The sequence below is a fragment of the Bombina bombina genome, chromosome 1 (genome assembly GCF_027579735.1).
Source record: "Bombina bombina isolate aBomBom1 chromosome 1, aBomBom1.pri, whole genome shotgun sequence".
Taxonomy (NCBI): Eukaryota; Metazoa; Chordata; class Amphibia; order Anura; family Bombinatoridae; genus Bombina; species Bombina bombina.
Window position 1 is genome coordinate 525,577,401 of NC_069499.1, and position 27,201 is coordinate 525,604,601.

General features: G+C 40.3%; 1 protein-coding gene across 1 annotated transcript in view; it reads right to left on the reverse strand.

The window, feature by feature from the left end:
* The window catches only part of PIKFYVE (phosphoinositide kinase, FYVE-type zinc finger containing), a 563,129-nt gene that overhangs the window by 87,046 nt on the left and 448,882 nt on the right, over positions 1–27,201 (reverse strand). Inside the window, exon 38 of the mRNA XM_053713067.1 lies at positions 22,216–22,477. Coding sequence (XP_053569042.1) covers positions 22,216–22,477 — 262 coding nt within the window. The remainder of the gene's footprint in view (positions 1–22,215; positions 22,478–27,201) is intronic.

Below are 27,201 nucleotides of genomic sequence, written 5' to 3' on the forward strand. Positions count from 1 at the left end.
CTGATTGGTGGCTGCACATAGATGCCTTGTGTGATTAGCTCACCCATGTGCATTGATATTTCTTCAACAAAGGATATCTAAAGAATTATGCAAATAAGATAATAGAAGTAAATGGGAATATTGTTTAAAATTGTTTTCTCTATCTGAATCATGAAAGAAAAAATTTGGGTTTAATGTCCCTTTAATACACATTACATTTTGTATTGTTAATTTTGAGTAAACTTCACCTGCATACAGCTGGCAAGATAAATCAGTGAGACCGGCAAGTGACCATTTATATCAAAGGCATAACTGTGTAAAGTTCCAGCCTATTAAATACAGTAGATCATTGAACACTATAAAATTGCATAATTGACAAATACATAAAAAAGACAAAGCAAAAGCTTTTGCTTTGAACTTAAAATGAGTAGTAGATTTTTTTTCTAGCAAATTTTAAAGTTAATTCCATTTCCCCTCTCCTGTATCATGTGACAGTCATGAGCCAATCACAAAATGCATATACACTATACACTCTTGCACATGCTAAGCAGGAGCTGGTGCCTCACAAAGTGTACGTATAATTTTTGTTTGCACATTTTGATAAAGGAAAGATTTGAAAAATTGTAAGTACTATCAAAATCATGAAAGTTTAAGTTTGACTTTAGTGTCCATTTAAGCAAATTATCTTGCATACTGTTTTTCTTAATAGAAAAAAAACAAACAAACAAAACATAGCTACTTGGGACTCCTGTCAAGTACAGCCAGTAGTCTTTAGTATTCAAGTGAAGGAGAACAAATCAGAGCATTAACAGATAATATTAAAACCTGAATTATCTTGAATAATTAAAATTCTCATTACAGTGGTTGGCTTTTTTTTTTGTATGGTATAAATATTTATATTGCTTAAAGCAGCCTGAGAAAAATAAAATAAACATTCTGCATATAAGCTATTGCTGATTATATAGCTGCTACCTTTGAACCTTCTAGGTTTAGCTTTCAACTAAGAATACCAAAAGAACAAAGCAAATTTGGTGATAAAAGTAAATTGGAAAATTGTTTTAATTCATCAGTTGTAAAGAAGATGCGCTATAACTTACATTTTAATATAGATATCAAATTCGTGTTTATGATTTTTAGTTTGTTCTTGTGATTTTTAAAAAAAATCTTTTATTGATATTTAATTTGACCCTTTTCCGAGAAAAAGATAATAAAGAAGTATATATTTGGTGGTTGGTGCATGTAAAAAAGAAAATGTATGCTTACCTGATAAATGTATTTCTTTTTTGACATGAGTCCACGGATCATCTTAATTACTAATGGGATATTCACCTCCTGGTCAGCAGGAGGCGGCAAAGAGCACCACAGCAGAGCTGTTAAATAGCTCCTCCCTTCCCTCCCACTCCAGTCATTTGACCGAAGTTAAGGAAAGATAGGAAAAGCCAAGGTGCAGAGGTGTCTGAAGTCTAAAATAACCAGCAACCTGTCTTACAAGAACAGGGTGGGCCGTGGACTCATCGTGTCAAAAAAGAAATAAATTTATCAGGTAATCATAAATTTTGCTTTCTTTTTTAAGACACGATGAATCCACGGATCATCTTAATTACTAATGGGATCCAATACCCAAGCTAGAGTAAACAGATGATACGGGAGGGGCAAGACAGGGAACCTAAATGGAAGGCACCACTGCTTGAAGAACCTTTCTCCCAAAAGTGTCAAATTTGTAGAATTTTGAAAAAGTGTGCAGAAAGAACCAAGTTGCAGCCTTGCAAATCTGTTCCACAGAAGCTTCATTTTTGAATGCCCATGAGGAAACAACGGCCCTCGTGGAATGAGCCGTAACTCTCTTAGGAGGCTGCTGTCCAGCAGTCTCATACTCTTCAGTCAAAGAGAAGAGAAGTTGTCGTAGCTTTCTGTCCCTTACGTTTTCCTGAGAAAAAGACAAACAAAGAAGACGATTGACGAAAGTCCTTAGTCGCCTGCAAGAAAAACTTTAAAGCTCAAACCACATGCAAATTGTGTATAAGTTGTTCCTTCTGAGAAGAAGGATTAGGACACAAGGAAGGAACAACAATCTCCTGATGAATGTTCCGATCAGAAACAACTTTAGGAAGAAATCCTAATTTAGTACGTAAAACTACCTTATCTGAATGAAAAATAAGGTAAGGAGACTCGTACTGCAAAGCCGAGAGCTCTGACACTCTGCGAGCTGCAGAAATAAAAACTTTCCAAGATAACAATTTAATATCTAAGGAATGCATAGGCTCAAACGGAGCCCCGTGAAGAACTTTAAGCACTAAATTCAGACTCCATGGAGGAGTGACTGGCTTGAACACAGGCCTGATCCTGACCAAGGCCTGACAAAATGATTGTACATCTGGAACAGCTGCCAGATGTTTGAGTAACAAAATAGATAAGGCAGAGATTTGTCCCTTTATGGAACTAGTCGATAATCCTTTCTTCCCCTTGGAGAAATGACAAAATTCTAGGAATCCTAACTCTACTCCATGAGTAGCCCTTGGATTCACACCAATAGAGATATTAATGCCATATCCTATGGTAAATCTTTCTAGTTACAGGCGTACAAGCCTGAATCATGGTCTCTAAGACCGATTCTGAAAAACCCTGCTTGGATAAAATTAAGCGTTCAATCTCCAAGCAGTCAGTTTCAGAGGAACTAGATTTGGGTGAAGGAAGGACCCCTGAATTAAAAGGTCCTTCCTCAACGGAAGTTTCCAAGGTGGCAGAGATGACATGTCCACCAGATCTGTATACCAATTCCTGTGAGGCCAAGCTGGTGCAATGAGGATCACCGATGCCCCCTCCTGCTTGATTTGAGCAATTACCAGAGGAAGCAGAGCAAACGGAGGAGATAGGTATGCTAGGCTGAAGGTCCAAGAGACCGTCAGAGCATCTATCGTTCCGCCTGGGGGTCTCTGGACTTTGACCCGTATCTTGGGAGCTTGGCATTCTGTCGAGATGTCCTAAGATCCAATTGCTGTTGACCCCACTTGAGAATCAGGTCGGAGAACCCTTCCGGATGGAGTTCCCACTCCCCCGGATGAAAGGTCTGCCTGCTCAGGAAGTCCGCCTCTCAGCTGTCAACCCCTGGGATGTGGATCGCCGACAGATAGCAAGAATGGGCCTCCGCCCACTGAATTATCTTGGATACCTCCGTCATCGCTAAGGAACCCCTCTCGTTCCTCCCTGATGATAGATGTAAGCCACTGAAGTTATGTTTTTGGACTGGAACCTGATACATTTGACCGAGGCTAGCTGAGGCCAGGCCAGAAGAGTATTGAAGATCGCTCTCAGTTCCAGAATGTTTATAAGAAGAACAGACTCTGACTGAGTCCACACCCCCTAAGCCTTTAGGGAGCCCCAGACTGCTCCCCATCCTAGAAGGCTGGCATCTGTTGACACTATTACCCAAGATGGTCTGCAAATGCATGTTCCCTGGGAAAGATGATCCAGAGACAACCACCATTGAAAAAAATCTTTTTGTCTCCTTTTCCAGAAGTATACGAGGAGACAAGTTTGCATAATCTCCATTCCATAGTCTGAGCATGATTAACTGCAGAGGTCTGAGGTGGAACCGAGCAAACGGGATGATGTCCATTGCCGCCACCATCAGCCCTATTACCTCCATGCACTGAGCCACTGATGACCGAGGAGAGGACTGAAGGGCTAGACAAGTATCGACAATCTTTGATTTCCTGATATCTGTCAGAAAAATCTTCATCAATAGGGAATCTATTCTGGTTCCCAAGAAAGATACCCTTGTATTTGGGACTAAGGAATTCTTTTCCAAATTTACCTTCCATCCGAGAGATCGCAGGAAGGATAACACCCTTTCCGTGTGTGATCTTGCTTGTTGTAAGGATGGCGCCTGGACTAGGATGTCGTCCAGATAGGGAGCCACAGCAATGCCTCTTAACTGAAGCACCGCCAAAAACAAATCCATAACCTTTGTAAAAGTTCTGGGAGCTGTGGCAAGACCGAAAGGAAGAGCCACGAACTGGAAGTGCTTGTCCAGAAAGACAAACCTTAGAAACTTGTGATGATCCCTGAGAATGGGAACATGCAGGTACGCGTCCTTTAAATCCACTGTTGTCATAAATTGACCCTCTTGGATCAAAAGGGAGAATGGAACGAATAGTTTTCATCTTGAAGGACGGTTGATTGGTCCAAAGGTTCCCTCCTTTTTGGGAACCATGAACAGATTGGAATCAAATCCCAGACCCTGTTCCTGTATCAGAACAGGAACAATCACTCCCAGATCGGAGAGGTCTCCTACACATTTTTAATGTAAGAACGCCTCTCTTTTTGTCTGGTCTGCAGATAATCTTGAAAGCAGGAACCTGCCTCTGGAAGGAAAACTTTTAAACTTTAGATTATATCCCTGGGTCACTGTTTCTACTGCCCAGGGATCCTGAACATCTCAAACCCAAGCCTGAACGAAGAAGGAAAATCTGCACCCTACAAGATCCGGTCCCGGATCGGGGGCAGACCCTTCATGCTGTCTTTGACTCAGTAGCAGGCTTCTTGGATTGTTTATTATTCCAAGACTGATTGGGTCTCCATAAGGGTCTAGGTTGGTCCTGTTTAAAGGCAGAGGAGGAAGAATTTCCCTTGAAGTTTTGAAAGGAACGAAAATTACTTTGTTGTCCTTTTTGATTGTTTCTCTTTTCCTGAGGAAGATGACCTTTACCTCCCTTGATATCAGAGATAATTTCAGTCAAGTCAGGTCCAAACAAGGTCTTTCCCTTGTAAGGAATTGCTAAAAGCTTAGACTTAGAGGACACATCCGCAGACCAAGGTTTTAACCATAAGGCTCTGTGAGCTAAAATAGTGAAACCTGAAATCTTTGCTCCCAGTTTAATAACTTGAAGGGAAGCCTCCAAATAAAAGGAATTAGCCAATTTAAGAGCTTTTATCCTATCCTGGATTTCATCCAGAGACGTCTCTACTCTGATAGCGTCAAATAATTTATTGAATCAATATGCAGCCGCGTTAGTGACGGTAGCAATACACACAGCTGGCTGCCATTTTAAGCCCTGATGTATATACATTGTTTTGAGAAATCCTTCTAGTTTCTTGTCCTTGAAAGCCCAACTATCCTCTTTGGGAATAGTAGTTCTGTTGGCTAAGGTGGAAATGGCTCCTTCCACTTTGGGGACTGTTTGCCAAGCCTCCTTAACAGAGTCGGCTATGGGAAACATCTGGAGCCACTGTCACCCAAGGTAGCAAAAAAACTCCCTAAGTAGTAAACGGAGATGTTCTAGCTTAAACCTGAAAAATACAACTTCAGTATCAGGAAGAGGAATTACACTGTCCGAATCTGAAATTTCTCCTTCAGATGCTACTACAGAATCCCCCTCCTCAGAATTCTGGGAGGGGGTATCTGACATAGCAACAATTGCGTCAGAAACCTCACCTACTGAATGTCTGATTTTCCTCTTACGCTTTCCCTGCAATACTGGAAAGGCAGACAATGCATCTGAAATTGTAGCAGACATGAGAGAAGCGATGTCTTTTAAAGTAACCCCAACTAGAGCTACTGAGGAAACGCAGGACACTGCATGTGAGGGCGGCAAAATTTGGGTCGCTTGAGGAGAAAACTGTGGCATAAAATGAACATTATGATTAGATTCCTGACCCTCATCCTCCTTAGAGAGTGATGGCTCAGGAAAAATGTTATCCCTGTAACTTATAGTACTTTCATACAAGAGGGACAAAAAACGGATTGGTGGTTCCACATTGGCATCAAACCAAAGTGCAGGTGACATTTACAATGCCTCATGGCTCATTATTAATCTTAATGACCAGGAGTAGCAACTAAAAAGTAAATATTGTAATAAAATTAAACTTTGCAAAAAATTTTTACTGTCCCTTTAAGAATTAAACTAACTTTTTCCATTTAAACTGCAGGATGCATAAAAAAACATAATTTATGTAAGAACTTACCTGATAAATTCATTTCTTTCATATTAGCAAGAGTCCATGAGCTAGTGACGTATGGGATATACATTCCTACCAGGAGGGGCAAAGTTTCCCAAACCTTAAAATGCCTATAAATACACCCCTCACCACACCCACAATTCAGTTTAACGAATAGCCAAGAAGTGGGGTGATAAAAAAGGAGCGAAAGCATCAAAAATAAGGAATTGGAATAATTGTGCTTTATACCAAAAAATCATAACCACCACAAAAAAGGGTGGGTCTCATGGACTCTTGCTAATATGAAAGAAATGAATTTATCAGGTAAGTTCTTACATAAATTATGTTTTCTTTCATGTAATTAGCAAGAGTCCATGAGCTAGTGACGTATGGGATAGCAGATACCCAAGATGTGGAACTTCCACGCAAGAGTCACTAGAGAGGGAGGGATAAAATAAAGACAGACAATTCCGCTGAAAAATAATCCACAACCCAAATCAAAAGTTTTAATCTTTAAAATGAAAAAAAAAAACTGAAAATATAAGCAGACAAATCAAACAGAAACAGCTGCCTGAAGTACTTTTCTACCAAAAACTGCTTCAGAAGAAGAAAACACATAAAAATGGTAGAATTTAGTAAAAGTATGCAAAGAAGACCAAGTCGCTGCTTTGCAAATCTGATCAACAGAAGCTTCATTCCTAAAAGCCCAGGAAGTAGAAACTGACTTACGTGACTCCACATAAGCATGATGAATCAAAGACTTTAACCAAGACGCCAAAGAAATGGCAGAAGCCTTCTGACCTTTCCTAGGACCAGAAAAAACAACAAATAGACTAGAAGTCTTTCTAAAATCTTTAGTAGCTTCAACATAATATTTCAAAGCTCTAACTACATCCAAAGAATGTAACGATCTTTCCTTAGAATTCTTAGGATTAGGACATAATGAAGGAACAACAATTTCTCTACTAATGTTGTTAGAATTCACAACCTTAGGTAAAAATTGAAATGAAGTCCGCAACACCGCCTTATCCTGATGAAAAATCAGAAAAGGAGATTCACAAGAAAGAGCAGATAGCTCAGAAACTCTTCTAGCAGAAGAGATGGCCAAAAGGAACAGTACTTTCCAAGAAAGTAATTTAATGTCCAGAGAATGCATAGGCTCAAACGGAGAAGCCTGTAAGGCTGTCAAAACCAAATTATGACTCCAAGGAGGAGAGATTGGCTTAATAACAGGTTTGATACGGACCAAAGCCTGTACACAACAATGAATATCAGGAAGATTAGCAATCTTTTTGTGAAAAAGAACAGAAAGAGCAGATATTTGTCCTTTCAAAGAACTTGCAGACAAACCTTTATCCAAACCATCCTGAAGAAATTGTAAAATTCTAGGAATCCTGAAAGAATGCCAGGAGAATTTATGAGAAGAACACCAAGAGATGTAAGCCTTCCAAACTCGATAATAAATCTTCCTAGAGACAGATTTTTGAGCCTGTAACATAGTATTAATCACTGAGTCAGAGAAACCTCTATGACTAAGAATTAAGCGTTCAATCTCCATACCTACTGTCACGCTCAGCTGCTGGGTAGCTCTGCAGTCCTCTCTGTGTGCTTGATTGACAGGTGTCTGAGCCACCCCTTCCTGATGATGTCACAACCAGGCTTTTTATTCTTGGCTTCCTGTTTCTCCAGTGCCAGTTTGTTTGTTAACTTTGTGGCTTCTGATAGGATTTCACTGAGGAATCTCTCTAACTGCTGCTTTTCTGTTGCCAATCTCTTCAAGGATTTACTATGCTGGATTAACCTTCAACCTCCTGATTACCTGTCTCCAAACAATGCAAGTACTGTTTGTTTTGTGAAACTTTCAAACTTCCTGTTTACCTGCTGCAAAACCTGCATATTCAGACTACTCTGTGTACTGCCAAACTATTCAAATACTGTTATTTCTGTGAAACCTTCAATCTGCATGTTTACCTGTTTCCAAACTCTGCAAATACAATTATTCAGTGTAAACCTTCAAACTGCTTGATATCCTGTTGCCAATCTCAACAAGTACTGATTAATCTGTGTTAACCTTCAAACTACCAGCTTACCTGTTGCTATCTCTGCAAGTTCTGACAACACAGTGTTAACCTTCAAACTACCTGATTACATGTTGTTAATTCTGCAAGTTCTGACTACACAGTGTTTACCCTCAAACTGCCTTATTACCTGTTTGATACTCTGCAAAGACTGTCTACACAGTGTTAACTCTCAAACTGCCTGATTACCTGTTGCATACTCTGCAAAGACTGTCTACTCAGTGTTAACCCTCAAACTGCCCGATTACCTGTTGCATACTCTGCAAAGACTGTCTACACAGTGTTAACCTTCAGACTGCCTGATATCAAATGACCTACTCCTGCATTATTAACTGTTTCCTGTTTTACCCTTCTTCTGTCTGAGTATAAGTGGACTATCCCTGCTCTCCTGATACTGTGGAAGACATTTCCTGAAACCAGTTCCTTATTCAGAAGTCTATCTGGCTGATATCATGAATTACTTTGGCACAGGCTAACCCTGCTCCATATCGTGAGTACTTTGTTTTTTGGAGGTTGTCGTGGGGTCACGTCCTGGATTAAACTCAGAGTGCAAGGGTGTTGTTTAAGTTCGCCCTAGCATTTGGGTCTTCTTTTGGACATTTCCTAACCTGACAGTACAAACTGGCCATAATATGGACCCTGACGAGTTATCCAGGGCTGTGGCTCTACAAGGGCAACTTCTAGGAAATCATTCTGCTCATTTGCAATCTTTGGATTCCAAGCTTGACCAGATTACTGCTCTGCTACATAACCTCTCCGCTCCTTCTCAAGCGACGGTGACTCCTGCTGCCACTGCTACTAGCACCAATGCTGTCTTTAATCCACCTCAAACTGTTGGACAGAATATACCACGAATCCCACTTCCAGATAAATATGAAGGTAATCCTGAAGAATGCCGTGGATTCCTTAATCAGTGTCGTTTACACTTCAGAAACAATCCTCAAGTTTTTTCCAATTCTACTTCCAAAATCACCTTTATTATTTCTCTCTTGAAGGGTAAGGCTCTAGCCTGGGTGTCCCCTCTTTTAGAGAAGAATGATCCGTTACTACAGGATGTGGAATTATTTGTGTCCATTTTTTCTTCTGTTTTTGACAAGCCTGGGAGGTCTGCAGCTGCTGAGGCAGGATTGTTGGATCTGAGACAGGGATCCCTTTCGGTTGCTCAATATGCTATTGAATTCAGGCTTTTAGCCGCAGAAACTGATTGGAACCATGGAGCCTTACGGGCAGCCTTTCGCAAAGGGACTTTGCGAACGCCTTAAGGATGAACTTGTATTTCGGGAACTCCCCGATTCATTGGAGGGTCTTATCAATTTATGTATTACTCTTGACGCCTGGCATTCTGAACGTCTTCAGGAGAGAGATAGGAATCGGAGATCCTTTGTTAAATCTTCTTTTCGTCCTCCTATTCGAACCTCAAGTCTTTCTAATAATAATTCCCAATCTCCTGAGTCTGTGGAACCCATGGAAGTAGGAGCTATTAAATTGTCAGAAGCTGAACGCCATAGAAGGCATACTCTTGGGTTATGTCTGTATTGTGGTACCAAAGGACTGAAGGACTGTCCTATCCGGCCAGTAAAAGCCAAGGCTTAACTTTTGATAGAGGGACAGAGTTAAGTCAGAATCCCATGTCTTCCCTCAATTCTAAACTATTTGTTCCTGTAACTATCTCTTTTGGAAACACCAAGTTTCGAGCTCAAGCTCTCATCGATTCTGGAGCTGCTGGAGTATTCATTGATTCAAACTTTGCTGACTCTCTCAGGATTCCTCTTCAAGCCAAGAAACAGTTAATTAAGGTAACTACTGTCAGTGGACAGCCTCTAGGTACTGGTATCATACAACATTCTACCATTCCTCTTCTTTTGACTGTGGGCATACTTCATTCTGAAATTATTCGTTTTGATGTAATTTCTTCTCCCCACATACCATTGATTCTGGGGTTACCTTGGTTGCAGCTTCATGATCCAGTTTTCTCATGGTCTAAAGGAGAACTTATTTCCTGGGGAACTACCTGTTTCAAACATTGCCTGCAAAATCCCTCTAAACCATCCTGTCCTGTCGTAGCTATGGTGGAAGTTCCTGAATCATTGCCCAATTACTATCATGCCTTTTGTGATGTGTTTTCTAAAAAAGAAGCTGAGACGTTGCCTCCACACCGGATATTTGACTGTCCTATCGAATTGTATTCAGGGGCTCCTCTACCTAAGGGAAGGACCTATACCCTCTCTCGTCAAGAAAATGTCTCTCTTGAGGAATACATAAAGGACAACTTAGCCAGAGGATTAATTCGTCCTTCCTCTTCACCTGTGGGTGCAGGTTTTTTCTTCATTGGGAAAAAAGATGGAGGTCTTCGTCCCTGTATTGATTATCGAGCCTTGAATCAGATTACTGTCAAAAACAGCTATCCTCTGCCGCTCATTTCTGAGTTATTCGATCGTCTTCAAGGTGCTTCTATTTTTTCAAAGTTAGATCTCTGTGGGGCCTACAATCTGGTCAGAATCCGTAAAGGAGACGAATGGAAGACGGCATTTAACACTAGATTTGGTCACTATGAGTATCTAGTAATGCCATTTGGATTGTGCAATGCACCAGCAGTATTTCAGCACTTTGTCAACGAAATCTTCAGAGATTATCTAAATCAATTTGTTATCATTTACCTCGATGACATTCTAATCTATTCGAAAACATTACAGGAACATGTACATCATGTAAGACTGGTTCTTCAGAGGTTACGAGACAATTCCCTGTTCGCAAATTGGAGAAATGCTCTTTTCATCAGAGTTCCATCCCCTTTTTGGGGTATATCATTTCTGAATCAGGTTTTGAGATGGATCCTGCTAAACTGTCGGCTATCAAGGACTGGCCCAGACCAACTACTCTCAAATCCCTGCAGAGGTTTCTTGGCTTTGCCAATTACTATAGAAAGTTTATAAAGAACTTTGCTGACATCACGTCTCCACTCACTTCTCTTACTAAGAAAGGGCAAAATTGTAAGAACTGGTCCTCTTCGGCAGTACAGGCTTTTGAAACGCTAAAATCAGCATTTTCTTCTTCACCTCTTCTCAGTCATCCAATTCCTGATTTCCAGTTTATTTTGGAGGTTGACGCTTCCTCTATAGCAGCTGGAGCTGTTCTCTCCCAACGTGATCCGACTACCAGCAAGATACATCCTGTGGCGTTCTTTTCGAAAAAATTCAATCCTGCCGAGTTAAAGTATGATGTGGGCAATAAGGAGCTTTTGGCTATAAAATTAGCTTTGGATGAATGGAGGCATTGGTTAGAGAATACCAGTCAACCTTTTTTCATTCTGACAGATCACAAGAATCTTTTATACCTCCAAACAGCTACACGTCTCAATCCTCGTCAGGCTCGGTGGGCCTTGTTCTTCTCCAGGTTTAATTTTGTACTTTCCTATGTTCCTGGTTCAAAAAATTCCAAGGCAGATGCTTTATCTAGGCAGTTCCAATCTTCTGAACCTTCTCCATTGGATTCTGAACCTATACTACGTCCAGTCAAAGTTTTGGCTCAAGTATCCTCTTTTCCAGTACAGGCTTTACATGCTGCTCAAGTCCGGGTACCATCTTCTTGCAAACTACCTTCTGGTATACTGTATGTACCCAAAGGATTACGTCTTAAGCTTCTACGTTGGGCTCATGACAACATTTCAGCAGGTCATCCGGGAATAACCAATACATTGTGGAAACTGAAGCAGCATGTTTGGTGGTCCACTATGAGGAGGGATGTTAAGGATTATATTGCTGCTTGAAATTCTTGTGCTTCGAACAAACAATCTTCTCATCGACCGTTTGGTCTATTACACCCTCTTCCTATTCCTCATTACCCTTGGTCTCACTTATCCATGGACTTTGTTACAGATCTTCCTGTTTCCGCTGGAAATACGACCATTTGGGTAGTGGTGGATCGGTTCTCCACGTCTGCTCACTTCATACCTCTTCCAGGCTTGCCTTCAGCTCAAAGACTTTCTGAACTCTTTGTTCTACATATATCTCGTTTACATGGTTTTCCCACTGACATAGTCTCAGATCGTGGAGTCCAATTTGTTTCCAAATTTTGGAGGTCTTTTTGTAAACACTTCGGAATCAACATATCACTTTCTACTGCACACCATCCTCAATCCAACGGACAGACTGAGCGTGTAAATCAAGCCTTGGAATCTTTTCTAAGACATTATGTAGACCATCACCACTCCAACTGGTCTCAGTTATTGCCTTTGGCGGAATTAGCTCACAACTCATGTTATAACGCCTCATTACAGACCTCTCCCTTTAAGGCAGCTTATGGATTTGAACCTAGAACCTTTCCTATGATTACCAGTTCTACTGAAGTCCCTGGAGCAGATCGTATAGTGAAAAATCTCAGTAATCACTGGCAACTCATTCGTCAAAATCAACTCTCTTCTTCCTTAAGACATAAGAAATATGCTGATTGCAGAAGGTACAAGGCTCCTTTACTTCGTACTGGAGACAGAGTATTTTTATCCACCAGATTCATACGTCTAAAACAACCTTGTACCAAGTTGGGTCCTAAGTACATTGGACCTTTTCAAATTGTTTCCAGAGTTTGTTCTTCTGCATACCGCCTGGCCTTACCCAAGACTCTCAAGATCCATCCAGTGTTTCATGTCTCCCTACTCAAGCCAGTCATCTACAATCGGTACTCTATCAAAAGTAAACCACCTCCTCCACTTTCCGTAGAGGGAACTTCTGAGTTTGAAGTCAGCCAGATTTTCGATTCCAAGCTACGGGGCAATCGGCTGTACTACCTGGTCCATTGGAAGGGTTATCCTATCTCTGAACGATCTTGGGAACCGGCCTCTCATGTTCATGCTCCAGCTCTTGTCAAGTCTTTTCACAAGAAATACCCTGCCAGGCCCGGTCGGGTCCCCCGGAGGGGTCCTTGAGGAGGGGGCACTGTCACGCTCAGCTGCTGGGAAGCTCTGCAGTCCTCTCTGTGTGCTTGATTGACAGGTGTCTGAGCCACCCCTTCCTGATGATGTCAAAACCAGGCTTTTTATTCTTGGCTTCCTGTTTCTCCAGTGCCAGTTTGTTTGTTAACTTTGTGGCTTCTGATAGGATTTCGCTGAGGAATCTCTCTAACTGCTGCTTTTCTGTTGCCAATCTCTTCAAGGATTTACTATGCTGGATTAACCTTCAACCTCCTGATTACCTGTCTCCAAACAATGCAAGTACTGTTTGTTTTGTGAAACTTTCAAACTTCCTGTTTACCTGCTGCAAAACCTGCATATTCAGACTACTCTGTGTACTGCCAAACTATTCAAATACTGTTATTTCTGTGAAACCTTCAATCTGCATGTTTACCTGTTTCCAAACTCTGCAAATACAATTATTCAGTGTAAACCTTCAAACTGCTTGATATCCTGTTGCCAATCTCAACAAGTACTGATTAATCTGTGTTAACCTTCAAACTACCAGCTTACCTGTTGCTATCTCTGCAAGTTCTGACAACACAGTGTTAACCTTCAAACTACCTGATTACATGTTGTTAATTCTGCAAGTTCTGACTACACAGTGTTTACCCTCAAACTGCCTTATTACCTGTTGCATACTCTGCAAAGACTGTCTACACAGTGTTAACTCTCAAACTGCCTGATTACCTGTTGCATACTCTGCAAAGACTGTCTACTCAGTGTTAACTCTCAAACTGCCTGATTACCTGTTGCATACTCTGCAAAGACTGTCTACTCAGTGTTAACCCTCAAACTGCCTGATTACCTGTTGCATACTCTGCAAAGACTGTCTACACAGTGTTAACCTTCAGACTGCCTGATAACAAATGACCTACTCCTGCGTTATTAACCGTTTCCTGTTTTACCCTTCTTCTGTCTGAGTATAAGTGGACTATCCCTGCTCTCCTGATACTGTGGAAGACATTTCCTGAAACCAGTTCCTTATTCAGAAGTCTATCTGGCTGATATCATGAATTACTTTGGCACAGGCTAACCCTGCTCCATATCGTGAGTACTTTGTTTTTTGGAGGTTGTCGTGGGGTCACGTCCTGGATTAAACTCAGAGTGCAAGGGTGTTGTTTAAGTTCGCCCTAGCATTTGGGTCTTCTTCTGGACATTTCCTAACCTGACACCTTCAAATTTAATGATTTGAGATCCTGATGGAAAAAAGGGCCTTGAGATAGAAGGTCTGACCTTAACGGAAGTGTCCAAGGTTGGCAACTGGCCATCCAAACGAGATCCGCATACCAAAACCTGTGTGGCCATGCTGGAGCCACCAGCAGTACAAACGAACGCTCCATTAGGATTTTGGAGATTACTTTCGGAAGAAGAACTAGAGGTGGAAAGATATAAGCAGGATGATAATTCCAGGGAATTGACGACGCATCCACTGCTTGCGCCTGAGGATCCCGGGATCTGGACAGATACCTGGGAAGTTTCTTGTTCAGATGAGAGGCCATCAGATCTATTTCTGGAAGTCCCCAGATTTGAACAATCTGAAGAAAAACCTCTGGATGAAGAGATCATTCGCCCGGATGTAACGTCTGGCGACTGAGATAATCCGCTTCCCAATTGTCTACACCTGGGATGTGAACCGCAGAAATTAGACAGGAGCTGGATTCCGCCCATACAAGTATCACAGATACTTCTTTCATAGCTTGAGGACTGTGAGTCCCCCCCTTGATGATTGACATATGCCACGGTCGTGACATTGTCTGTTTGAAAACAAATAAACAATTCTCTCTTCAGAAGAGGCCAAAACTGAAGAGCTCTGAAAATCGCACGGAGTTCCAAAATGTTGATTGGTAATCTCGCCTCCTGAGATTTCCAAACCCCTTGCGCTGTCAGAGATCCCCAAACAGCTCCCCAACCTGATAGACTAGCATCTGTTGAGATCACAGTCCAGGTTGGACGAACGAAAGAGGCCCCTTGAACTAAACGATGGTGATCCATCCACCAAGTTAGAGATGATCGAACATTGGGATTTAAGGATATTATTTGTGATATCCTTGTATAATCCCTGCACCACTATTTCAGCATACAAAGCTGGAGTGGTCTCGTGTGAAAACGAGCAAAAGGGAACGCGTCCGATGCAGCAGTCATGAGACCTAAAATCTCCATGCATAATGCTACCGAAGGGAACAATTGAGACTGAAGGTTTCGACAGGCTGAAACCAATTTCAGACGTCTCTTTTCTGTCAGAGACAAAGTCATGGGCACTGAATCTATTTGGAAACCTAAAAAGGTTACCCTTGTCTGAGGAATCAAGGAACTATTTGGCAAATTGATCCTCCAACCATGTTCTTGAAGAAACAATACAAGTTGATTCGTATGAGATTCTGCAGAATGTGAAGACTGAGCAAGTACCAAGATATCGTCCAAATAAGGAAATACTGCAATACCCTGTTCTCTGATTACAGAGAGAAAGGCACAGAGAACCTTCGAAAAGATCCTTGGCGCTGTTGCTAGACCAAATGGAAGAGCAATAAACTGGTAATGCTTGTCTAGAAAAGAGAATCTCAGAAACTGATAGTGATCTGGATGAATCGGAATATGCAGGTATGCATCCTGTAAATCTATTGTAGACATATAATGCCCTTGCTGAACAAAAGGCAGAATAGACCTTATAGTTACCATTTTGAATGTTGGTATCCTTACATAACGATTCAATATTTTTAGATCCAGAACCGGTCTGAAAGAATTCTCTTTCTTTGGTACGATGAATAGATTTGAATAAAACCCCAGACCCTGTTCCAGAACTGGAACTGGTATAATTACCCCAGCTAACTCTAGGTCTGAAACACATTTCAGAAACGCCTGAGCCTTCACAGGATTGACTGGAATACGTGAGAGAAAGAATCTTCTCACAGGCGGTCTTACTTTGAAACCTATTCTGTACCCTTGCGAAACAAGGTTCTGAATCCAGAGATTGTGAACCGAATTGATCCAAACATCTTTGAAAAATCGTAACCTGCCCCCTACCAGCTGCGCTGGAATGAGGGCCGCACCTTCATGCGGATTTAGGGGCTGGTTTTGACTTTCTGGAAGGCTTGGATTTACTCCAGACTGGATTAGGTTTCCAACCGGAAACTGTTCCTTTAGGGGAAGGATCGGGCTTCTGCTCCTTCTGACGAAAGGAACGAAAACGATTAGCAGCCCTGTAATTACCTTTAGATTTTTCCCCCTGAGGCAAAAAAACACCCTTCCCTCCAGTAACAGTTGAAATTATAGATTCCAACTGAGAACCAAGCAACTTATTACCTTGGAAAGAGAGAGAAAGCAAAGTTGATTTAGAAGTCATATCTACATTCCAGGATTTAAGCCATAAAGCTCGTCTAGCTAAAATAGCTAAAGACATATAACGGGCATCAACTCTAATGATATAAAAAATGGCATCACAGACAAAGTTATTAGCGTGTTGAAGAAGTTTAACAATGCTATAGGTATTATGATCTGTCACTTGTTGCGCTAAAGTCTCCAACCAAAAAGTTGAAGCTGCAGCAACATCAGCCAAAGAGATAGCAGGTCTGAGTAGATTACCTGAACATAAATAAGCTTTTCTCAAAAAAGATTCAATTTTCCTATCTAAAGGATCTTTAAACGAAGTGCTATCTGCCGTAGGAATAGCAGTACGTTTGGATAGAGTAGAGATAGCCCCATCGACTTTAGGGATTTTATCCCAAAATTCCAGTCTATCAGATGGCACAGGGTACAATTTCTTAAACCTTGGAGAAGGAGTAAATGAAGTACCCAGACTATCCCATTCTCTAGCAATCACATCTGAGATAGCGTCAGGAACTGGAAAAACTTCCGGAATTAACACATGAGGTTTATAAACCGAATTTAAACGTTTAGCAGTTTTAGTATCAAGAGGACTTGACTCCTCCATATCTAAAGCAATCAAAACTTCTTTAAGCAATGAACGAATAAACTCCATCTTGAATAAATATGAAGATTTATCAGTATCAATATCTGTGGTAGAATCTTCTGAACCAGAAAAAACCTCATCAGAAACAGATAAGTCAGAATGATGGCGGTCACCTAAAAATTCATCTGAAATTTGAGAAGTTTTGAAAGACCTTTTACGTTTACTGGAAGGAGGAATAACAGACAGAGCCTTCCTAATGAAATTAGAAACAAATTCTTTTACATTAACAGGAACATCCTGAACAATAGATGTTGAAGGAACAATAGGTAAAGGATTATTACTAATGGAAACAGAATCTGCATTGGAAAGTTTATCATGGCAGCTTTCACAAACTACAGCTGGAGGAACAGTTACCACAAGTTTACAACATATGCACTTAACTTTGGTAGAAACAGCATCAGTCAGCGTCTGTCCATTAGTGGATTTTGATCCAGGGTCAGGATGAGACATCTTGCAATATGTAATAGAAAAAACAACATATAAAGCAAAATTATCAAATTCCTTAAATTACAGTTTCAGGAATGGGAAAGAATGCAAAAAAATAAGCTTCTAGAACCAGAAGCAAAGAAAAAGAAATGTTTAAATAATGTGAGTAAAAAAGACGCCCACATTTTTTTGGCGCAAAAAAATGTCTGAATACGCATGCGTAACAGAATACAACTTCCGGCGTAAATTAAGTCACCGGAAATGACAAAATTTTTAGCGCCAAAAAAAGTTTGCGCCAAAAATGACGTAATAAAAAGAAACATTTTCTGCCCCCGCAAGCCTAACAGCATGCAGGAAAAAATGGTCAAATGAAAATTTTCAAGGTAAGAAAAAATAATTAAATGCATTATCCCAATAATGAAACTGACAGTCTGTATTTAAAAAAGGAATACTGGGGCGTGTCCGGGCGGCGGCCATGACTGGTCGGATAAACTAGCAGCTCTACATTCAGATGGACAATCCGCCAATTATCCATTGCTAATTTAAGAATTGTCTCTTTTGAAGGTCGGATATGTGTTTTTGAACGGACATAGAATCAAAAGATATAGCTATTAACCTTCTACGCTTAAGTTAGAGCCCTAGACTGGACCGTTGGATTTCGAGGTGGCGGCCTGAATTCACCGAATTCTAACTCCCCCCCCCCCCCGGTTATCCGGGTAGAGCAGCTCTGAGGAAGCTGCTAATGCTGTGCCACCTTTGTTTAAAGTATCTCTAATCTCAACTCTGTTTGACCTGAACAATGCCTGTCCAATTGAACCCTGGAAGCAGCGTTTCTATCATGAAGTCGGTAGACGCATGGGAGGCCAAGCTTCATTCGCTGATAGCGGAGCACTTCGGCAGCCTGGAGAAGCAGCTGAGCACAGTCATGGCCCGGCTTGTACTGACAGGCAATCGACTTGTCTCCTGTGCTGGCACACATGTCGAGAGGAAGAGTGCAAACTTAGAGCTGGTGTCTACGCCAGAACACAACATTCCGTTTCCTCAGACAGCTCCAGCTCTGACAGCCTTTGAGAAAGCGCGCTTGCTACACTGTGCCAAGCGGAGTCCTAAAGCAATTACAAGGGGCACTGCTATAGGGGCATTGGGATGGAAGAAGAGCTTTGACCGGCCACATGTCCCCAAGGTGAAAAATCGCAAAGTACCAGAGAATATAAAAGGGGACAGAAGAGTGATAAGCAAAATGTTGATATCGTCCCGGCGCAAACTTCAAAGAGGGAGGATGGGCCTTTTTCAGAGGCCAATGGACTATATGCTGCGCAATAGAAATCTGCTACGAGCACCGCACACCCTACTTGCATTAGCTCGTCTGGACAATGGTGGAGACTTATACAACAAACAACTGTTTTTCAATCTTATGAGTCTCCTGAGCTACTTGTGTTATCAAATATCCGGGAACAATATTGACATTAGATACCCCTTGAATCAATTGCAATTGATATGTCTCTGGCAGAACCCAAATCGTTCTGGAATTGGCTAGATCCCATAAAATATCCTGTATGAACTCTATTGGATTATTTTTGTTTTTTGTCTAGTTTGGTATGCCTTTTATTCTTTCAATCTACGATGGTTAAGTGTGTCTCTCTATACTATGTTCACATAAGTTTTATTTAGATGACCCATCCTTAGACATAACTTGTCAAACTTTCTATTTCTAACTAGAGTACTCGCCGCAGTTTATGATATCACTCAAGTATACTCTTTATCTAAAATATACAATGCCCTCCCATTCAGGTCTTACTTGTTTATATATATTTTTTTTTTTTGTTATGCTCATTCTGCAATAACTGAGGTTTGGGGGGATTATGTCCTTTGCCCGTGTTTTCTGGTCTACTGCATCTTAACTCTTAGCTCTTTCCCTAATGTTGTGACACCCTGGGGCCTCGCTGTGGGCGGCCGAGACAGTGAGGTATCCTACATTCAACTATAGACTGGCTAGAAAGGGTAAATATAATAGCGAATGGGCGTTTAAATATTAAACAGAATTTCAATTACATCTCAGGTAAATGTGTTTATTAGATAGTCCCTATTTAAGACAAGGTTCAAGGCTATGTAGCAAACACACAAGGGGTGACTGATGTTAGTTTTTGTCTCCTGGTTGCCAGAGTGGAGTTAGTGAGATGTATTGGAAAATATTCTTAGCAGGCGGGTACTGATTATTGCAGCCCTGGTGCTCCTGTTCTGGGTCACAACATAGATTTCCATAGTTTCTTCTGCAGAGAGTCTTATCTCTTTCACAATAAGTTTATTCTCACATGTTTATATTTAATGTTCTCCCTAATTTAAGTCTTTGATTGACAGGCTTAGACTAAATAATTGATTCACATTACTTTGTTGAGAAAGTTATTTGTATTGTCTAATAGTTTCTCCTTTCTTATTTGTATCACAGTGGCACAGTATTATATATATTCTGGCTGAGAGTCCACATTCAGCCCTATGTTATATAGTCCTCCATACTTTGGTTCACTATATTTTCAAGTCCACAAGTGGCTTAGTATTTTTTAAGGAGGCTTCCATATCACAGTATAAAGGAATATTGTTTGTTGAATAGTGTGTTCTATGCTAATTAATAATTACCATTGTCCAAAATGTTTATATTGCATAGACAAGCTTTGTATATTGTTTATATTGTAAAACCTTTATATATTGTTATCTATTCTATGAAAAAATATTGTTATCTATTCTATGAGAAAAAAAAAAAAGGTATTTTTTTTCTGCAAAGAATGTAGAGAGAAAAATTAATGTTATATATATCTATCCTGATATGCTTCAGATGGAAGACATGTAACCATTTATTTCTATATTGCCTGATATGTCTTGATGTTTAATACTTGTAAGCCTTGAACTGAACCTAAATAAAAAGTATATTAAAAAAAAAAAAAAAGGAATACTGATTATCCTGAATCAAGGCAAATATAAGTTTATAGACATATATTTAGAACTTTACATATAAAGTGCCCAACCATAGCGCAGAGTGTCACAAAGAAATAAGATTTACTTACCCCAGGACACTCCTCTACATATAGCGAAAACAAGAATCAGTAGAGGTAATGGAATATAAGAGTATATCGTCGATCTGAAAAGGGAGGTAGGAGAAGAAATCTCTACGACCAATAACAGAGAACCTATGAAATAGATCCCCTAGAGGTAGACCATTGTATTCAAATAGGCAATACTCTCTTCACGTCTCTCTGACATTCGCTGCACTTCGAGAGGAAAACTGGGCTTCAACCTGTTGCGAAGCGCATATCAACGAAGAATCTTAAGCACAAACTTACTTCACCACCTCCACGGGAGGCAAAGTTTGTAAAAACTGAATTGTGGGTGTGGTGAGGGGTGTATTTATAGGCATTTTAAGGTTTGGGAAACTTTGCCCCTCCTGGTAGGAATGTATATCCCATACGTCACTAGCTCATGGACTCTTGCTAATTACATGAAAGAAACAATAATTTGGCCAAAAAAACAGTACACTTATACACCTCAGCTGTTTGCTGAGGTGCCTACCTTCCCACAACACCGGAGAAACGTCCCATTATAACAGGAGATGATCCGTAGAGTAGCAGGAAAAGGATGCAAGAAAACCGCTCCTAGAAGCGTTTGTTCTTATAAAACCAAGCGTTTCTAGTCGGCCTGTAGCCGAGTCACCTCCGTATGTGTCAGAGAAATGGTGCGCAGTGCTAACAAACCCGCTACACTAAGCCCCACCTCTCGTGGGCATCTCTGTAAACAACCTCCCGGTCAGTATTATACTGTGTAAAAACCGCCGGGAGTTTGGTGGAACCCTCTAAAAAGTTTTATTCACACAGCATCCCCAGCCCAAGTGCCTGCTGCGCTGTCTAATATTTCTCCTATACTAAGGAGAAATAACTCTCCCATATGAGAATAAAGAGTCTGATTTTCCTCTTATCAACCCTTTTCTCCTTCAAGTAAATATAGTGCCCACTCTTTCTGATATGAAAACTGTGTCAGCTCCAGAAAAAAATAAAGTAAGCACTTACCTGATTAATGCCCGACAGCAAGGCATCTCACCCTGTTTGAGAGGTCCTCACCCTCACATAGGCCTGTGGAATAAGAAGGACTGAGTTCTTTATTTTCCCTCAGATCTTCACAATCAGGGCAGCATGAAATCTATGGGAGGCGCAGTGAGAATTATGTCCCACAAGTTCCCATTGCTCTAAAGCCACCAAAGCTCTACTGAAGAGACTGATATGGACTACGGCTATACCCTAGGACAAAGCAGCACAATCATGTACTACTTTAAAAATAATAAACTCTTGATTGAAGAATCTTTTCTAACACCTCACTTTACCACTTCCTATCACTAATGTAGGCAAAGAGAATGACTGGAGTGGGAGGGGAGGGAGGAGCTATTTAACAGCTCTGCTGTGGTGCTCTTTGCCGCCTCCTGCTGACCAGGAGGTGAATATCCCATTAGTAATTAAGATGATCCGTGGACTCATCGTGTCTTAAAAAAGAAATACACATATAATTTCTTTTACCAATTTAACATTTTGTAGCGAATAGTTTGCATATTTTTCAACAACACAAATTGGGCAAATGTAGAGCAAGCAAACTATACTGAACGATTTTCATGTTCCAGCTAAAGAGAAAGCAAAATGGCAAATAATAAAAAAAATATATATATTGCTTACATTATTTTACTATTAGACCATTTAATATTCATACAACCCAATAACAGTCATTAGTCATTATAACAATGACTTTAATAACAGTAATATGCATAAGTTAACTGCATGTAAGTAGTTTACAGACTGGCATAACATATAAAAAATGTGACCTGATCAGGCTTTAAAAGAGCTTACCAATGATTCCAACTACAAGCTCATCTGAGGTGTCATCTCGGCCAACCAAGAGAGAGTAATCAATGATTAGATGGCTGGAGAGGAAGTGGGAGTCACTGTGTATAGAAGCTCTCAGGACAGATTTACAGTGAGATCTGATGTACAGAGGGTTGTCTCGCACCATCTTCAGAAGGTTTTCATCCAACAGCACAACATCACAACTCTCCTTTCCTGTGTCAGTCTTCACATTACGGTTTCTCAAGGACCCCTTCAAGTCAAAAACCTACAAGAAGCAAAAGGCAGGAAAGTAACTTATAACATTGATCAAAAATATGCTCATGGAAAACAACATGCAGATCTTGCAAGATGATCCTCCAAAATGTCAGACAGAGTAAGGTGCCAGCCTGGGGTTTCATTGAAAACTAGCATTAAAAGGATCTGTGTCTAAAGGGAAATAAAATGTGAAGATGGATTATCTGTAATATTCTTTTTTTTTTTTTTTTTTTTTTTTTTTCTTTTTTTTTTGGTCAACAAGTGGTACAGTGAGAAGAAATCAAAAGTACACCACGCAGGGTGTCATAACGTAGAGTAACATAGAGCTGATAAATATTGCATAATGCGGCAATACATGTTTATACAGATATATAAATACAACAGTATACAATGTACGTAATATAGTAAGATCAGCACCTGTTTCCAGCGCCTCATAAAAATGCTCTAGCATCATTACTCTCTGGTACCACACTGTTGGAATTTTTTATTTATTCAAAACTAGAAACTAACGAAGCTTATGGAAAGGGCCAAAGTCTATATCTCCAGTGTCCATATTTGGTTATGTGCTTCGTTCCACATAACACCTTTCCAAATGCTCCGAGCCCTTAATAACTATCCACATTTAACACGCTAACATTTAACAATTAACCATTAACTTTGATAGTTGATCACAAACCTGGTGCGGCAAGGGAGGGCGGGGGAGAGCCAGGAACCTGGGGTGAGGGAGGAAGAGAGGGTGGGGGGGGAGAGGAAAAAAAAAAAAAAAAAAAATTCTGATTCAGAACAGCATTACCCTGTAATATTCTTTATGGAATTAAACCGTATATTTGAAAATAAAGTTATCAAGGTTTTTTATATTGTTTTTTTGCTACTAATTATCAGCTATATGATTTGTATGTCCCCTGCGACTATCTAGCTGATTCTTATATCCCTTGGGACTATCTGATTTTTATGCCCCCTAGGACTGTGTGCTAGGTTTTGGACCAAGAGAGTTTGAAAGAAGAGAACCAACAATAGCGCAACACCTTAGGTAGAATGGATCATACCAAATGGAGAGTACTCACAAGATTAATGGATAAAAGAAAAACAACTGTTCACCATCCAGCAAACAACAGCAAATGCACCATGGAATGTCGGGAACAAACTGGACTTCAGCTTTAGAAACAATTAACATTTACAAAAGCTCTACACGTTTCAGCAGTTATAACTGCCTTTATCAAGAGCAAGATAAAAAAAAATGTGCAAAATCACATACAATAAACCATTGATAGTATTTATAGTTCGTAGCTCTATACTGTGGAGGCTCCAGTTCGCACATTATTCGTATGCGAACATTAAAAAGGGGAAACAAAAGTTATAACAAAATAAATAATACTACCTAATCAAAACAAAGATGATAGAGGATAATTGTTTAATCAATTTAAAAAAAAAATGCCCCTAGTAAATAATTAAAGGGGTTGTGTGCTGTAAAATTGGTTTCTCCTTAATGTGTTTCCAAGGAGGAGAAAATGATTTAATCACTGGCTAAATCCTGACTAAGGCCTGAACAAAGCACTGAATATCAAGAAGATTAGCAATCTTATGGAACAAAACTGAAAAAGCAGAAAACTTACCATTCAAGGAACTAGCGGATAAACCCTTATCCAAACCATCCTGAAGAAACTGCAAAAACCTAGGAATTCTAAAAGAATTTTAAGAAAAACCATGATCCACACACCTGTAAATAAAGGCTTTCCAAACCTTATGATAAATCCTTCTAATCACAAACTCACAAGTATGAACCAAATCCTCGGCCACAGAATTAGAATAACCTCTCTGTCTAACAGCTTGGTGTTCAAACTCCCTGCCATCAGGCTTAGATATTTGAGATCCTGATGGAAAAATGGATGTTAAGACAGAAAGTCCTGAAGCAGAGTAAGAGGCCATGGTGGACCACTGGATATCTGAATTAAATCTGCAAACCAAGTCCTGCAAGACCAAGCCAGAGAAATTAAAATGACTGTTGTACCTTCATGACTGTTCCTGGCAATCACTCTTGGAAAAAGAACCAGATGAGAAAAAATATATGCCAGTTGAAAAGACCAATGAGCTACTAGAACATCCACAAACTCTGTCTGAGGATCCCTAGACCTCCCAAAGAAACTGGTAAGTTTGATGATTAATCAAGAGGCCATCAGATCTATCTCTGGGAAACCCAAAAGATCCATAATCTGATTGAAAACATCTAGATGAAGTAGCCACTCCCCGGGAAGCAAGAATCGCCAAAATCTGCCTCCCATTTTCTTAATCATGGAAAATGAACTGCAGAGATCTATCAATAATTGTCCTAAGACCAGGAAAGAATCCAGGAACCTTCTCTCAAGGGTAAGGAACTGCCAGTTCTCCCCTGATGATTGAAATAAGCCACTGGTGTGATACTGTCTGACTCAAAACAAAGATGGGATCATCTCTTAACCTCTTAAGGACATATGACAGAATTTTTCCATCATAAAACAATTGAGCAAACTGAAAGCTGTGTCCTTAAAGGGTTAACATTGAAGAGCCCTAAAGAATGCTGTTCAAAAACCTTTTTAGGTAACCTCACCTCCTGAGGAAACCAAACTCATTGTGCTCTTTGGGACCCCCAGACTGCCCCCCAACCTGTAAGAATTGCATCTGTCAAGATCACAGACCAAACAGGACGAATAAAGGAAACTCCCGTTATAATAAGTTGAGGATTTAACCACCAAAACAGGGAATGATTATTAAGGAATCTAGAAAATCCTTTTTGAAAAAAAAAAAAGAGGAAATAAAGAAAAAATAAGTATGATCCCTGCATCATTGCCGAAGCAGACAAAGCTGAAGAGGCCTCATGTGAAACTGAGTAAATGGAATAACATCCGATGCGGCTTACATTAGGCCAAAAATCTAAAAGTGACCCTAGAAATCCCTTCCTTTTTGGAATAATGAAGAGGTTTTAATAAAACTCCAACCCTTGTTCAAAACTTGTAACTGGAACAATCACTCCCACAGATTCCAGATCTGAAACAGACTGGGGAAAAGGCCCTTGCCTATACAGGATTCTTTGGAACATTTGAAAAAATAAAATTCTCTCTGAGAGGCCTTGTACTAAAACCTATCCGGTAACCCTGAGAGACTATGTTCAGAACCTAATCTAGATAAAAATTAAACCAAGCATCCTGAAAAAAGCACAACCTGCCCCCTATCAGAAAGTCTGGAAAGGGGGCTGAACCTTCATGCTGATTTGGAAGAGGTAGTAGTTTTCTAAAATTGCTAGATCGATTCCAATTTAAACCTGACTACTATGCAGGGATAGAAGATCCTTATTTCTGAGAGGAGCATGCAGGATGGTAGAATTTTGGAAAAAGTATGCAAGGAAGACCAAGTAGCTGACTTGCAAATTTGATCAAACCGGGCCTCATTCATACAGGCCCAAGAAGAAGCAACTGATCTGGTAAAATGGGAAGTAATCTGTTTAGGAGGAGATTGACCCGCCTAAAAGTAAGCTTGAATCAACAGCTTCTACCAAGAATCTCATAAATTGGCAGTAGCCTTCTGACCCTATCAGAAAAATCAACAAACAAGCTAGATGATTGTTTAAAATCCTTAGTAGCCTGCAAATAGAATGTCAAAGCTCTGACCACATCCACATTATGGAGAAGCCTCTCCTTGAAATTCCTTTGGACAAAAATAAGAAACACCAATTTCCCGATTTGTATTATCAGAAAGAGCCACTTTTGGCAAAAAGTTAAACTTAGTTCTGAAAACTGCCTTATCCTGCTTAAAAACAAGATAGGGTGTCTTACAACAAAAAGCAGACACATTATGCATAGGTTCAAAAGGAGAAACCTGCAGAAATCTAAATTAGGCTACAAGGAGGAGACATTGGTTTCGTCACAGGCTTAATCCTGACTAAGGCCTGAATAAGATTCTGAATATAAGGAAATTTAGCAATCTTCTTGTCAACAAGTCAGAAAGAGCAGAGATCTGACCCTTTAAGAAACTAGCAGATAAACCCTTATCAAAAAAATCATGAAGAAATTGAATAAATCAAGGAATTCTAAATAAGTACCAACTGAACCAATGTTCCACACTCCAGGAAATAAAAGCTTTGCAAACCTTATGATACATTTTCCTTGTCACAGGTTTACAGGCTTGAACCAAAGTTTAAATGACAGAATTGGAACAACCTCTCAACAATAAAACTGTGTTCAATCTCCAAACCATCAAGTTTACAGATTTATATCCTGATAAAACAAAATGGAGCTTGAGTCAGAAAGCCATGACACAGAGGAAGAGGCCATATTGGACAAATGGATATATCTCCACCAGATCTGCAAACCAAGTTGTGCAAGGCCAGGCTGGAACAATCAGGATTACCGATGCAACCTCCTGCTTGATTCTGGTAACAGAACAAGAGGAGAAAAAATATAAGACAGACGAAACAACCAAGGAGCTACTACAGCATCCTCAAGCCCTGCCTAAGGATCCCTGGATCTCACAAAGTATTTTGGGAGCTTGTTGTTCAGACGAGAAGCCATCAGATCTACTTCTGGAAGACCCCCACAGGTCTACAATCTGATAAGTTAGGAGTTAAGAATGGGCAAATCCCAGTCTAAACAATTTCCATCACCTAGGCAAGGAGAAAAATGTAAAGATTATGTGGGAAAATATAGCAGATTGGACAGAAGCTATGAGAAGCTCTGATCCATTCCCCAGAGAGGGGGATAATGA